The 16885-nt window shown below is 39.3% G+C and overlaps 1 protein-coding gene across 1 annotated transcript in view; it reads right to left on the bottom strand.

Annotated features, from left to right (window-relative positions):
- Positions 1-16885, bottom strand: part of PI4KA (phosphatidylinositol 4-kinase alpha) — a gene marked incomplete at its 5' end in the record, with an annotated part of 2160482 nt that overhangs the window by 1577595 nt on the left and 566002 nt on the right. The window contains 1 exon segment of the mRNA XM_044068731.1: positions 9660-9710. Coding sequence (XP_043924666.1) covers positions 9660-9710 — 51 coding nt within the window.

Genomic DNA, 16885 nt, shown 5'->3' with positions numbered 1-16885 from the left:
CAATTATTCCAGAAGGGAGAACCGATTGGAATGCTTGCAATGCTAACAGCACCGCTCTCAGTTCTAGAACGTTGATATGCAGACTGGCCTCCGACGTGGACCATGCACCTTGGGCTGTCTTTCCCTGGAAATGGCTCCCCCACCGTATTAGGGAAGCATCTGTGGTCACAATGGCCTTTGGTTGAAGGGATTGGAATGGGCAGCTCAAATGTTCTGTGTCTGGCCTCATCCACCAAAGAAGGTCTTGCTTGTAAGAGTTGGTTATCTGAATCTGGAAACAGGGTGATGGTTCGGGAACCACTGAGAGAGAAGAAGCCATTGTAGAATTCGCATGTGCAGTTTCACAAGAGGCACTATTGGAATGGAAGCTGCCATTGATCCTAGGAACTGCAGAACCTCTCTCGATGAGACTTTGGTTTGACAGAGTATCACCTGGAGCTGAAGCCTCTATCTCTGAAGTCTGTGAGCTGGGGGTGACACCAGACAGACTGAGTGTCGAAGACTGCTCTGAAGAATACTATCTGCTGGGCCAGAATAAGGTTGGATTTCTCCCAGTGCACAGTTATCCCCAAAATTTCTGCCAGAGAAAGGGTGTATTGCAGGGCTGTTACCAGAAGATGCTTGGTGGGGGCGGTAAGGAGCCAATCGTCCAAATATGTCAACATCCGGAATCCTTGCAATCTCAAGTGAGCTGTAACCACTGCCATGCACTTTGTGAACACTCTGGGAGGCTGTAGAGAGACCGAACAGCAGGGTACGAAACTGGTAATGATTGGCTCCTAAGCTGGAAGTGAAGTAGGCTCCTGCAGCGTTTGTCCATTTTGATGTGGTAATACTCGTCCCAAACACCTATCAAGCACATCCAATCACCCCCCTTTAGAAAAGGGAGAATGGACTGAACCATGGCCATCCAGAATTTGGTTTGGGCAACAGACTTGTTCAAACTGCTGATATCCAGAATGGGTCTCCAGTGCCCTGTCTTTTTTGGCACTGAAAATAATCTTGACTAATATCCGGTTCCACATTGGTCTGATGGGACTAGTTGGATGACTTTTTTTATACAGCTTTTTTTTATTTCTGAAGCTGCTTCTTCCCTCTGACTAGGTGGAACGTCAGGGAGTTTTGTTGAACATTTTGGATAAGTAATGAGGGGAATGGTGTAATCTCTGGTAATGATATTCTGCAACGAAATATACACCAGGATCTTTATTAAATAAAGCTTTCAGGTCTACACCCTTCATCAGTATAACTTAACATATAAAAAAAATCACCATTTAAATAGGAGAACATAAAGTCACATGCTTCAACCCAATCCACCTAACAATAAAAATTTAAAGCTACAATGAATCAATAAATATATGCAAAGTAGCACATAAAAAAATCACATCTATAAAGCATATATATTTTTATAAACAAACAATTTTATACTGTTTCATATAAAATCACACGCACCATACTTAAAAATTAATAATTAAAACTTAAACTTATAAAACTTCTCTCTGTCTTTTAGCCAGAACGGGCTTTAGACTAACTGAATTATTTAGGCCTGGGGCTACATCAGCTTGAAGTCTAATAATCCATTCTAGTTCTTTCAATTCCAATAAATTATTAATGTCACCCTTCCTCAGACCTACCTCTACCTTACAAAGGACCCTAAATCTAAAAGTATGTCCCACACCTTCATCCAATATATGTTTACTTAAGGCATTGGTGGGCAACTTCCGCCTGATTTCAGACCTGTGTTCCACCATTCTCTCCCTCAATTTTCTTATAGTTTTGCCTACATAAAATGAGGTGCAACACACACAAGTAGCCAAATATACTACTCTCTCCTCATTACAAGCAGTAGTTGTTCTCACGGTAAATGTCTCATTAGTTATAGGATGTGTAAATGTAGCATCACCTGTATAAATGTCATTGCAACAAGTACAATTGTAGCATTTCACTGTTTTAGCCACCCTTCTATCATCTCCATTTTTATTCTGAAAATCCTTGTAGCACAATTTCTGCTTCAAAGCTTCAGAGCTCCTATAGGTGAACCTAGGTTTATCACCTACTATAGACCTAATCTCAGGCATAGCCATTAAAATTAGGGTTCTTCCAAGCATGCTGCACCACGAGCTGAACGAGCTCGTCTGCAAGCGGGGTCACCCAAGAGGTAGATGGCTGGGCATGGAAAGCCTCCAGGAACACGACTCCTCAGAAGAAGGATTAGTGGGCTTCCAGTCACCCCTCTGTTTCAGCATTTCAAGGATGTCTCCGAAGGAGACATCATCAAGAGGTGACCATGGGGACCCTTCACCATCATTGAAATCTGTGTCCTCTGTTAGGGACTCCTCAGGGGATTCGACATGCTTCTTCTTGCACAATCTCTTCCATGGAGGCTCCTCAGTAAGGGCTTCTGAAGAGGACTCGGAAGAGTGGGTACCCTGTACAGGTGGTCCCAGGAAGTGGCCTGTGGCATTTGTAGCTCAGGGGGAGACAACTGGGGTTCTGACTTTGGCAGAATGCTTCCAGAAGCAAGTGCACTCTCCATCGCATGGAAAGCAGGTCTGCCCGAAAAGGGATGGGAGCCCGGAACCGAGAAGGACAACCTCGGAATTGGGGTCACACTCCGCTCTGCTGAACCTGCTCCCGAGAATGGAGCCTCAAGCAAGATAGGTGTAGACACAGCCACCGGGACTGAGAACGGAACTGAAGAAACACTCGGAACCGTGCCCCAAACCAAAGAGCCTGCAGCCCAATCACGGGGTTGAAGAAGGACGGGTTCAGCAGGAACCGAGGACCAAAGGGACAGTCCCAGAGCCACAGTGAGGTCCACTACCAGTGCCGAGATGGGGGGGGGTTCCAAAAAGGATGTCGGAGCAGGAGGCTTTGGAACCGGAATGGTCAAAGTAGGAGAATAGGATGGAGTCTGTGGAGAAGTCAACCCAAGTCCTGCTGGAGCATGAGTCCTGAGAGGCATGGGTATCCCTCTGGCTGCCAACAGCTGTTCCACAAGACACACCACACCAAGATTTGAAAGGCTCCTGGTGAATCTAGTGGATATTCCCAATGGGGAGTCAAGGATATAGAAACAGGCTACACATTTGGCCTAGAAATGGGTATATGGACAGAGAGTATCGGGTCTGTGGTATGAAATCTACCGGCACTGAAGTTTCAAGTTTAGAGACAGGAAGCAGTGGAGTCAAATCCATTTTAGTTGGAACCATAAAAGAGTTAGGTGCCAAAGGGGCACTCAGAGCCAATACAATAGGTTCAATCATCATTGCAGAGATATGCATCGAAGGCGTGCATTGTATTGAAGTCGTATTAGGCAAGGCAAGGTCTATAGTTGGTGCCGGAGACAGTATCAGAGCCGAAGATGGTGCCGATATAGTAGCAGTCGTAGTACCTGGAGCAGATGAGGTCAGTGCCGACAAGGCAGATTTATGCTCTGAAGAATGTTTTTGCTCCTTAGGTTTCACAGACTTACCCTGGTCACCCTCGATTTATGCTCTGAAGAATGTTTTTTGCTCCTTAGGTTTCACAGACTTACCCTGGTCACCCGAGGGTGAAGAAGGAACCGAATGGGACCTTTTCTTATCCTTCCTAGGAGGGGTTGAGACCTCCGTTGCAGAAAGGGCCTCTGAAAAGGATGACTTAAGTAGGCCCTTCAGTATTAACTTATTCTTGCACTCATTCAGGGTGCACTGGCTGAAACTTTGACAAATCATATAGGGAGGTTGCACCGAAAGATGGGGCACCCCCAAGCAGTAGACACAATCATTGTGAGAGTCACTATGCGGAAGTTTACCATTACATGAAGTACAATGCTTGAAACCTGATGTACCCTTCTTATCAGACATCATGAAAAAGTTAAACACAACAATCAAAAACTTTAGAGAAAAATGTAAATTCCACTCTCTCTATGCCTAAACTTATCTAAATACACACAGTATCTATACAAAGACTTAAAAACACGCAACTAGACAGAAAAAGGGGAGGTAAATATTGTGGGAAGAAACATCCAGGGAATTGTTATGGCTAGGCTTGTATAGGCCCTACGGCCGATAGCCTAGTACCAACCTATGAACCTATGAGAGGAAAAATACCAGCGATGGTATTAAAGGAATACCACAAGGGTAAAGAGAGAAGGCCGTACAACCAATGGTACTTAAAAGATTACCAAACGGGTAGAAGTAGAAGTGAAAAAAAAGAGTATATCTAACTGCAAATATAAAGATTAATGGATATAAGTCACAAACGACAAGCTAATAGACAAATTTTTCCACAAAATATCAAAAAGTTTCCACTTAGCTGAGAGCTTGGCTGAAATGCTGCTTTACGGCTATGCGGCAAACAAGATCTGAGGTCGCGGGGAGAAGGGCATTGTGGGTAGAAGCTTAGCTCGAGAGTTTTTGGCTAAAGCAAGCTTGGTATTAGGCCGACTCACTTCCGAGGGCTTGGAACTGAACCCATCAGTGATGAATGGAAAGAAGATTAACATCATCAGATCGAGCATTATACTATGAGAATTTTTTTTTACAAGTCCAGGACAGTGTGGTAGGTTATATTTAAAGAAAGGGACAGAAATATATCTCTATCGGTAAAATGCTGCTAAGGAAAGAAGAGAAAAAAGGGTATGAAAAGATGAGACAGTGTATGTTGAATAATTCAGAAAAAAACTAGTCACATTTTCTCATAAAAAAGGGGGATTTATGAAAAAAATAAAAAGAAAGTTGAGGAATTATTGTACAAACACATTTTCTTAGGGGCATGAAGGAAGAGGCATTTCTACATATAGCAAATATGAGAAAATATGACAATTGTGTAAAAATGAAATTGAAAAATGAGAAGGGGGAATGGAAATAAAGTGCAATCAAAAAGATATTATGGATATTTGTGTCAAATAGGTTTATACATAAAGCATTGCTGAAGGTAATAACATATGGGGTGCAAAAAAGTCTTCTGTAGAAACAATTGAAAATTTGCAAAGTAAGAATACTTTTGATGGCGTGTTTACAGTATTAAAAGTGGGCTCATCACCTGGGAAGGTTTGCATGGTTTATAACATACATATAAAAACTTAATGAGCAACACAACAGTTTTTTGTTGAAATACTGAATGAACCATAAGAAAATAGGTACAGGAAACTGGTGCAGCAAAGGTGTTGTAAGGCTTATGTAGACAAAACCAATATAAAAATTGAGGCTGATTACACTGAATAAAATGGACTACAAAATAATAATGGAAAGTATTACACAATGTTTAATTATCAAGATATGTAATGATTTGACTGAATAAGTCCACAATATTACAATAAATGTGTTAGCACATATGTGGATTTTATCTTTAACTAAGTACGTTGTTGTGGTTAAAAATTAGTATTTTAACTTAGATATTCAATGAGTAATATGACATGTAATGAGCGTATTTACATATTTTTAATGTATTAACTTTCTATGTTGGAAAGAATTCGCATAAGCTGTTTTTGGTGTTTGGTGTACGTTTGAGTTTTTAACATACTTGATAAGTATTTTGGTTTTAATAGTAGTGCTCCTTTAAAACAAACACTTAATTAATTGAATATGGAGCGCTTTAGTATAAAGATGTTGTGTTTTAAAATGTATATTGTCTGATGAAGGGGAGGCATAGACCTTGCCGAAAGCACTTATTAAACCTGTGTTTTCATTTATCAAGCTCGGATTTATTTCAACTATATTACATGCTTTTTCTGTTTTAAAAAGTATTACACAAGGTTTGAGAAGATTGTACATGAAGTGATGTTATCTTGAAAGGTAAAAAAAAATCGAATTAATTGTGGTAAAGGAGGTAGCAGATTACATACTATATGGAGGGAGTAGTGCTAAGTTAACAGTGGGCAGCAGAGGAAAGGAATTTGATTATGCGAGTCATAAATATTGTATGGGAAATTTTGATGCAACATGGGATTAAGGAAAAATAATGAATTTAAGAATAAGGAAAAATAGCACCAGTTAAGAATAGCATAGAACAATAATAGCATCAGAGTAATTGTTAACTGATGGCTTTCTGAGCAGGTGCAAACAGAGGTGTGAGACACGGCTTGTGTTGTGCGTGGTACATTGTGTAAGGGGAGATACAGGTTACAGAATGTGTTGTGATTGCTATTTTTTTTAATTATGCTGACATCATAAATTAGATTAGATTAGATTAGATATCATAGATTAGTACTAGGCTAATTGCCCTTACAAGCCATTTTAAGCCTAGCCAATTATCCCTTGCAAGACTCAAACCCTGCACCTTGTGTTTGTAAGGCAAACACCTTACCCATTAGGCCATCTCTATAGCTATTGCAAGAAATGAGCATTGGATGAAAAAATGGTGATACTGAATGATACTTTGAAGAAAATGGGATTGCAGTTGCATAAAGAGAAAAAAAAGCATTTAGGTGATGTAACTAAAACAGAATATATTTGCTTATCTGAACAAAAACTGAATTAATTGGAACGGGGGGTAAAGAAGTAGTAGTAAAGAAAAAGTGAGAGGAAGTGACAGAAAAATAAAATAAAAAATACCCGCTTACTGGAAAAATTAAATTATTAAAACAAAGTGTATTTCATTAATACCGATACTTTAGGCATGATAGTTTATACAGTGTGTGTGTGTGTGTGTGTGTGTGTGTGTGTGTGTGTGTGTGTGTGTGTGTGAGTGTGTGTGCGAGTGTGTGTGCGAGTGTGTGTGTGTGTGTGTGTGTGTGTGTGTGTGTGTGTGTGTGTGTGTGTGTGTGTCCAAGTGAAAAAGAGACAGAAATAATGCAGTTGGTGTTTAGTGTTATATGAGGATTAAGACTAAACTCAGTAAAATGGTGTCTTCTGAACCTGGAAGTGAAGGAGAGTTAGGATTAGTACATCATAATATAAGCATGAGATTCTTTGCACTTGTACTGGGTACTGAGATGTAGAAAGGTAGAAACATGTATCTTGAGTGCTAAAATTCTTGTAGTTAACTATGGGATATTTTGGGATAATGGGAAACTAAGAAAAGTTTGTGAAGGAGAAAGTTAATATCAGGAAAGAATGATTTCATAAGGGGATGCATGATTTTTAAACTTGGGAAGAATTGGGAATTTGAGAAATTAGGTAGTTGGAGCTATAAGGAAAAGAGGGTCAAAATGTGGATGTGCTGAGACATGTCCATATTTTGCATGGAGACCAACGATTAACAAATTACCTAAAACAAATCATCGTTAAAGGGAACTTTATTATATAGGAGAATATGTGATATACTGTGTATATACTGTAATCAAACATAAACAGCAGAATATGTTTTTAGGATGTAAAAGATAAAGAAATATCAACTGCCTCAGCCTATAATCAAACTTCAGCCACCTGCGTCACAATTAGGGCTTTACCCTCCATGCCAATGGAGCTGGCATATCCTCAAAAGTTATTTATATCATGGCTTAATGTGTGAAAAAAATGATGCTGCAGAGGGACTGAGGAAAAACAAGAAAGCATCTTTGCACAAGCCCCTGCTGCAAAGTTGATGGTATAAGAAAAAATATAATAAGTTTAGAAGGGATTTGTAAAGTTGAAGAATGAGCAAATGTGTCATGTTTTTTATGTTGTATGAGGACACGTCCAAAACACATCCCTTCACTAATTGTTACTTTTACCATCAGCTCTGTGGCAAACATTTGTGTTACTTGCTAGCCAGTCTTCCTTCTACTCCTGCAACATCATTTGATTTTTACTTTACGGAGCGGAACCCTATCAACACACACAAGCGATTAAATTCTTCTAAGTGATGGACACAATTGCTATTACTCTTTCTCCTAGAATACAATTTTTATTTTGCTGTGACCAATGACAATGACCAACTCTGTATCAATGCAGTACTGCCAAACTTACTCAACAAAGCACAATTTTTTTTAACTGAGCTTTGAACAGGTACAGTGCAGTGGAAAAGTATTTGCCCCCTTCCTGATTTCATTTTAGTTTCATGTTTTTCACACTTAAAGGTTTCAGATCATCAAACAAATATAAATTTTAGACAAAATTAACCCAAGTAAATACAAAATGCAGTTTTTTAAGTGATGATTTTATTTATTAAGAAAAAAACTATCCAAACCTATATGGCCCTATGTGAAAAAATAATTGCCCCCTAAACCTAATAACTGATTGTGCCACCCTTAGCAGCAACAACTGAAATCAAGCATTTGCAATAACTAGCAATGAGTCTTTCACATCGCTGTTGAGGAATTTTGGCCCACTCTTCTTTGCATAATTGTTTTAATTCAGCCATACTGGAGGGTTTCCGAGCATTAACCGCCCTTTTAAGGTCATACCACAGCATCTCAACTGGACTTAAGTCCGGACTTTGACTAGGCCACTCCAAAACCTTCATTTTGTGTTTTTTAAGGCATTGAGAGGTGGACTTGCTGGTGTGTTTTGGATCATTGTCCTGCTGCAGAACCTAAGTGCACTTCAGCTTAAAGTCACAAACTGATTGCCGGACATTCTCCTTCAGGATTTTTTGGTACAGAGTAGAATTCATGGTTCTATCAATCACAGCAAATCGTCCAGGTCCAGAAGCAGCAAAGCAGCCCCAGACCATTACACTACCACCACCATGTCTGACTGCTAGCATGATGTTCTTTTTCTGAAATGCTGTGTTACTTTTGCGACAAATGTAACGGGACGCAGACCTCCTAAAAAGTTCAACTTTTCTTTACTCAGTCCACAGAACATTTTCTCAAAAGTCTTGGGGATCATCAAGATGTTTTTTGGCAAAAGTGAGACAAGCCTTTATGTTTTTTTTGGTCAACATTGGTTTTCGCCTTGGAACTCTGCCATGCATGGCATTTCTGCCCAGTCTCTTTCTTATGGTTGAGTCATGAACACTGACCCTAACTGAGGCAAGTGAGGCCTGCAGTTCTCTAGATGTCGCTCTGGGTTCTTTTGTGACCTCTTCGATGAGTCGCTGCGCTCTTGGGGTAATTTCTGTAGAATGACAACTTCTGGGAAGGTTCACCACTATTCCATGTTTTCTCCAATTGTGGATAATGGCTCTCACCATGGTTCGCTGGAGTCCCAAAGCTTTAGAAATGGCTTTGTAACCTTTTCCAGACTGACAGATGTCAATTATTTGTTTCTCATATGTTCCGGAATTTCTTTAGATCGCAGCATGATGTCTTCTTTTTTTGGGATCTTTTGGCCTGCTTCACTTTGTCTGACAGGGTCTAATAAATGATCTCTTGATTCAACAGGTCTGGCAGTAATCAGGCCTGAATGTGGCGAGTGAAACTGATCTCAGCATTCCCAAAAATGTGATTAACCACAGCTACTTCATGATTTAACAAGGGGGGGGCAATTACTTTTTCACATATGACCATGTAGGTTTGGATAGTTTTTTTTTCAATAATAAATTAACTCATCACTTAAAAACTGCATTTTGTGTTTACTTGGGTTATCTTTGTCTAATATTTAAAATTGTTTGATGACCTGAAACATTTAAGCATGACAAACATGCAAAGAAATAAGAAATCAGGAAGGGAGCAAATACTTTTTCATTGCACTGTATGTTATCCATATACCAGGACCCTCTACAACATATTTACTCTCAGAAATGCACTACTTTTCTGAACCCACTATGTTTTAGTTAAAATAATGCTTGTAAAAAATGGCAGAACTTACCACTGCAATGACTGGAATCAGCACACCAAGATTGCCTGCGCTGCTGGAAGCCTGAAAGATAATAGCAACTTAATTAGTGAAAAGCGCATTAAGGAATGACAAAACAGGGAGAAAATGCAGAAAAGAAATATAAGCATGCACTAATAAATAACTAAAATTTAAATGTTTTATCAGTTAAATGATATGGTCTCTAATCTGATACGAGCTTTTTTCAGACTCAAGCAAAGAATACATTTTATATATCCATATTAGACACAAACATGCACGCGCGCACACACACTTATCATTAGTAAATGCAGGGCCAGTTAGGAACTTAGGGTTACAACTAATTCAAAAGACAACCATAAGGCCTTCCTCAGCTATATTATGAAGCTGAAAAGTAACCAACAATTTAATGAACTTATCTCCAATGGTACCATCTTCTCTGGATCAAAGCACATTTATACTGGAATTTGGATGCTGGTGCTTAAGGAGAATGACAACCACCATACAGAATATTATAGTCAAAAGTTTCAAATTGTACTATAGGAACTCAGCCAGCAGGGAAATGGAAAAAGAGGAAGTTGTCAAAATGGATGACTGCAAGAAGGAGAATAGAAAATAGGGAAGAGGGTTGAAATTTATTAGAGAAAATTGGCACCACAGTATTAGAAGCAAGTAACTAGAGACGGAATGGTGAAAAAGGGGGGAGGAGGCCAGACAGACATTTGGACTGAAGTTTGGAGACTGCTGTCCATACCAAGGAGTTATGGAGTACAAGCAAAAACAGGCCACTCCATTGGTGTACAGGGATAAAGCTCAGACTATGGCCCAGGTGACTAGGGTTTGATTAGCGTCTCAGATGACTAACAGAGTTGCAGGGAGGGATGGGCAGTCTCTTCCAAGAGGAGAGGGTAGTGACATGGGCATCTATGGTGTCCAGCTCTGGTGGAGGTCAGGGACATTGTATCACAGGAGGCATGGTCCAATCAGGAGGAAGAGGGTGGGCATGGCTGCGGAGTTCGGACAATACACCACAGACCCACTGCACATCTACCCCTTGGACATAACTACGAGCACAGACATGGAGGGGTCAAGGAAAGGTCATATAAAAAATAAAAAACTTGGCTGACTGTATCACTGCACTGACACTCTTCTCTCTCCCCCCCCCCCCCCCCGATGTCCTTAAGATCTACTTTGGCCATGGCAAAAATCAGTAATAGACCAGGAATGAACTGAAGTAGCCAGAAGACTCCAGCAATCGATGTGGGGCAGTGAACTGCTGTCTGGATGAAGAAGGGGATAAAAAAAAAAGTACAGGCAAACAGGACGTGATAAGGAACTACGAAGTAAAGGACCAGCTCTGGTGGAGTTTTTAGATGCGACTAGAACAGAAGCAGCTGTTACAAAGGTATAATTAGTGGAGCATAAAAAAAATTAGATGATAATTACAACTTCAATCAGAGGAGTTCAGACAGGATTGGGAAGAGTACCTGGAAAGGCAATTTTCAAAGGAAGCATGGGAAAACATCTGTAAGGATTTCAAATATGTAACAAAGTCTAGAAGGAATAGAATGTTTGCTCAGAAGTGTTTGCGTAAGTATATTTGTATCCCAAGCAGACTTCACTGAAATTTTTCTCAGTAAAATAGCAAATGTTGGAGGTGTGATGGGAAAGGCGACTAGGCACATGTTTTTTGGGTGTGTAATGAAATGGTAGATTTAAAAAAATTCCCAAACAGAGAATTTAGTTGGAAGTGTTACGGAATAAATGGTTATATCTATGGAGATGACTCCTTTGTGTGCTGGGACACAGTACCTGAATTGTGTAGACACAGTAAGGCCTTACTAAGTTTAATTTTATTGGTTGCCAAAAACAACTGCTAGATCCCCCCAACACAACTTCACTATTGAAAATCAAGTTCCATCCTCCACCTATAAAAACTATTCCCTGCTGAAAGTGGATTATTTTTCCCAGAAATTTCTTAAGCTCCAAAATAGCAGTTTCCCTTCTAATACCCCCTTATTACCACAAATCCATGAAAATTGTCTTTTTTCCCTCTTCTATTACTATTCCAGCCTCTCTAGCAATCAGCATTATTACTCCTTTTTCCTTTATGGCTGCTCATAGGTTAGTACTACACTAACTGCTCTTGTGGGACATTTTAAGCCTAGTCAATTACCCCATGTGAGAATCAAACCCTGCACCTTGTGTTTGTAAAGTAAACACCTCAACCATTATACTAAATGCCCACACTCCCTGATATTCTGCTGAAAATTCACCATGAAATCCTTACTTTGCCAAATTCACATGCTCATTTCTTTCCAAATATGTTTTCTGCAATGCTGCTATTTGCATTCTGCCTTCCTTTATATAATTCAATACTTTTTTTTTTTTTGCTCAGAACTCTTAAGACGTCATTTACATTCCAAGATAACACAGAGTAGCTATTATGATAAAAAGCTATTGTTCTCATCCATTACATACAACAGTTTTTTTTAATGTGTACTTCCAACATCTACTCCATGCATACACTGATGTGCAACATTAACAGTTAATACATAAAGTCAAGCATTTCGGGTTCCTGTTTGTCATGGTTTAAATTACAAGCAGTTATCGCTCCCCATTCTTAACATTTAGGGGTTTGAAGGTTGGCATAATGGTTAAACTGTTTACCTTACAGACACAAAGTGCAGGGTTTGATTTTCACATAAGATAATTGGCTAGGTTTAAAACAGCCCACATGGTCAGTTAGACTAGTACAAATCTATAAGCCTATGAACCTAAAAGTCTGATTTGTATACAGCTGCTTCTGCTCATCTCTATTTAAATTTGACTTTCTGCTTTAATGAAAGCCCTAAACTATATATATATATTATATATATATATATATATATATGTGTATATATATATATATATATATATATATATATACCCTTTTCTAAAGGCCCCACTTCCAGTTACTTTATCTAGGCTACTATATTCACTACTTCTAGTATATTTGGTTTAGAGTTTGATTTCCATTTTCTAGTGTTTGCTTTTTTGGCAGCTACCAAAATTAAACTCAGCAAGGCTTTACTATTCCAATTCTCTTATCACATCTAAAAAAAAAATAATTGTTTTAGTTGCACCAATTTGCTCACCCAGTATTTGTGTTAGAGTGGTCTGTAGGGAATTTTTACAATCTGCCAACTCATTAAACTCCAAAAAATATGTTCCCAATTACCCTTTTCTTCCCCATGACACCTCCAACATTTGCAATCTACCCGAGGAAAAAAATATTTTGGACTCTGATTGGGTATAAAAATACCTATGCAAATGCTTCCAGGCAAAGATCTTAAATCTTCTACACTTTCTTGCATATTTGAAAGGCATACATATATCCCCCACCATTGTTTCTTTGTGAATTGCTTATCCAATCTCTCTTCCCAATCCTTTTTAACCTCATCTGATTGACTCCTATAGTTATCATGCAATGTTTTATATGCCCTACTAATTACCCCTTTTTAGCAGCAGCTTATTATCTAGATTCAACTAAACTATGTACCAGTGCTGGGCTTTCACTTAGGATCTCCCTATGTCTTTCACTTTGCCTATACTCTGATATCAATCCTTGATTGGGAATGCAATCTCTAGCCTGCAAACCAAATGAATTCTTGGCCACTTCCCACTCTACCTTTCCCTCTCTAATTATTTGCTCCAAATAACTTAGTTCTTATGCCAGTTTTGTCCAGTACATTCCAGCCCCCTTTGCCTGTTCTCTGAATCCCTAATTGCAGTCATCCTATCAGTGTAATCTCCTCTCTCCATCCTCATGTTGGCTTAGTTTCTGGAATATGCTCTGCTACTTTATGAATACAATATTCTGTATGGTTATTTTTATTCTCCTTAAGGACCTGCATATCCAAGATCTCAGCCTCTCCTTGCTTCTTGAACTTCCTATAATTTTCAGGGACTGCAAATGCTTCTACTGTCCTACTCATAAAATACCAGCTTAGTCTGTCAAATGCTTTCTCTGCATCAAGAACCACAGACAACAGTAGTATTTTTTTTTTACATTCTGCTTACCTGTAGATCATCATTTTTCTATTAATATTGTCAAATGTTTGCCTCCTCTCTACAAAACAATACTGATTCATGTCTATCAATTTTAGCTTTACATTTGCCATTCATTTAGGCATTATAGACATGAACACTTTATAATCATGGTTTAGAATTCAAACAGGCCTATATGGAGCTGGATCTCACAGGTATTCACCATTTTTAGGTATTACAGACACCACCAATTTCTTCCAGGATGTTGCTGCTTCTCTTCCTTTTAAAATAATGTTAAACAAATTAAACAAAACCTTCCAGATTTTTTTTTTCATTTTTTTCCCTAGCTTCCAAACCTCCACAGGAATACCATCCATTCCTGGGGACTTTCCAGTAGACTGGTTATGCATCACCATTTTATCTCATCTCCTCCTATCTTGTAAGTAATGCCTCTAACCTTGGCATATTTAATTCTTCCATAAACATTTCCATTTGTACCTTTTCGACTTCCATATCTCTCTGGTTTATACAGATTTTCATATTTTTTTCAAAATACTTCTAATACCTCTACAGGACCTCCATTTTCCTTGTTACAGGCTTCCTAAACTTGGCAACAACCCTTTCTACATTCTTTCGCCTGTGCCTTTGTTTTAAAAGTTTTTGTACCTTGGAGTTAGTGTCAAAAAAGAGTTTAACAGTAGTCTTTCCAAATTCATGCACATTATTGAGGTAGTCTCTAATTTTCTCTTTAGCAGTTACGCCTCTTCTTGTTCTGTCAGATTCCCCCTTTTCTGCAATACATTAACCTTTGTCAGTCCCTTTAAATAATTATTGTTAATTCTTAACCATATCTCATTATTTTATAATTTCCAAAATTCTCTTTATTTTATCCCACTCCCTAGCTATAGTTTCATACGAAATCTATATCTTCTCAAATAACTCCCAAATAATTTCTACTATCCATTCCTTAAATTGCTCTCTTTTTAACAAATAAGTGGGAAAGCTCAAGTGTCTCATTTTTATTTCATTACCATGCATTTTTATTTATTGGTATGTGATCTGAAAATAGTTATTGAATGTCAGTCAAAACTTTCAAGTAAATGCACATGTTCCTATGAACGATAATTTCTATCTAGCCTAGCCCAGTTTTTGTGCCTTGAGGAATATGTAAATTCTCTATGGAATGATATGAATAATCTTTTCTAGTGACCGAGTTTGTATGTTCCAAACGGATTTTGGGTACTACTGGAGCTTTCTCATGAGCATGCTTGCCAAGAGTACCATCAGAGTAGTGGAAGCCATGTATCCCAGTGTGCTGAGGCATTCTCTGCCTGAAACTTTCTTCTCTGGTGCCATCTTCTGGAAGAAATACATGGTGGTAAATCTTCTTTTCAGGGGGGAAAGCATTCAGACAAGTGGATTCCAGAACTGCCTCAAGTACTATTACTTTTCTGGAACAGGTGAGGATTGACTTGAAAGTGTTAAAGAAAAGCCTGAGACTTTAGAAACAGTCCATGCAGAAATGGAGGGCTTTGTTCACCTCGTAACATAACACTGCCTGAATGAAGCAGCCATCCAGACTGGGGTTGATGTGAACGCCCTATGTACTGCAATAAGCTATTAGTACAGCTCGGCACTTTGTGAAAAAGTACAGTTTTGTACCTACCATAAATGTAGATGTTCGAGGATTCCATTGCTGCAGTCCTTACTATTGGGTATAGTCCGCATCCAGTCGGCCCGAATACCAGAGTATAAGGCTGACGTCGGTCAGGGCGCATTAGACTGACGTCAGTACGTCAGGGTACTAATGCGCATGACCGGCGTCATATCCTCAGTCTTTTCTTGCCCCAGATGTCAGAAGACCCTAAAAAGACAAGGCCCAAAACACCTGCACCAAAAAGTACAGTTTTGTACCTACCATAAATGTAGATGTTCGAGGATTCCATTGCTGCAGTCCTGACTATTGGGTATAGTCCGCGTCCCAGTCGGCCCGAATACCAGAGTATAAGGCTGACGTCGGTCAGGGCGCATTAGACTGACGTCAGTACGTCAGGGTACTAATGCGCATGACCGACGTCATATCCTCAGTCTTTTCTTGCCCCAGATGTCAGAAGACCCAAAAGACAAGTCCCAAAAGAACCTGCACCAAAAACATGTATAATATATACAACAATATATATATATAAAAATATAAGCATGTAAACTCACCTACACAACCACCCCTAAACACAGAGGGGAAGGAGGGAGGTAAATTGGACTGCAGCAATGGAATCCTCGAACATCTACATTTATGGTAGGTACAAAACTGTACTATGTTCTTCGCCTTCCATTGCTGCAGTCCTGACTATTGGGTAGAATCCCAAAGCAGAGGTAAGGGAGGCTGGCAAATTATAAAGTAGTAGGAGCTGACAACATGCCTTGTAAAACAGCTGTGGCAAAACCAGCCCTAGTCTTAGAGTATATAGGAAGGTGATAATGCCTAGAGAAAGTATGCACTGAACTCCAAGTAGCTGCTTCCAGAATATCCTTAGTTGCCACCCCCCTTAGAAATGCTGTGGAAGTGGCAGTAGCCCTAGTGGAATGAGGCCTAATCCCAGCTGGAATCTCCTTGCCATGATGGGAATAACAAAATGCAATGCAAAAGCCAATCCACCTAGAAATAGTTTGTTTTGACACAGGCTTGCCCTGTGAACTCAAAGCAAAAGAAACAAGTAACTGCTGAGACTGCCTAAAATCCTTAGTCCTGCTCAAATAATAACGCAATTGCCTGTGTACATCTAAAGTGTGCAAAATCTTTTCCCCTTTATTTTGAGGATCTGCAAAAAACGTAGGCAAATGAATAGTTTGGTTTAAAGCCACACTAGAAACCACCTTAGGCATAAAGGAAGGATTAGTACGTAATGATACCCTGTCCTTATGGAAAATCAAAAGGCTCTACTGCCATAAGGGCCTGCAACTCAGACACCCTTCTTGCAGAAGTAATAGCCAACAGAAAAGCAGTCTTCCATGACAAATATTTCAATTCAGCAGTAGCTGCAGGCTCAAAAGGTTGTAGAGTAAGTTTTTCCAACACAAAATTGAGATCCCAAGCAGGAGTAGGAGCTCACGTGGGGTCTTATATTCTTTGCCCCTCTAAGAAACTGCTTGAACAAAGGATGCGAAAACAAAGGTGGGTCACAATCATAGTGAGCTGAAATTGCTGCAGCATGAAT

The sequence above is a fragment of the Protopterus annectens genome, chromosome 4.part0 (assembly GCF_019279795.1).
Source record: "Protopterus annectens isolate FY-2018-M chromosome 4.part0, PAN1.0, whole genome shotgun sequence".
NCBI classification, from domain to species: domain Eukaryota; kingdom Metazoa; phylum Chordata; order Ceratodontiformes; family Protopteridae; genus Protopterus; species Protopterus annectens.
The sequence above is the reverse complement of the archived record's forward strand: the minus strand, read 5'-3'. Positions and strand labels throughout refer to the sequence as shown.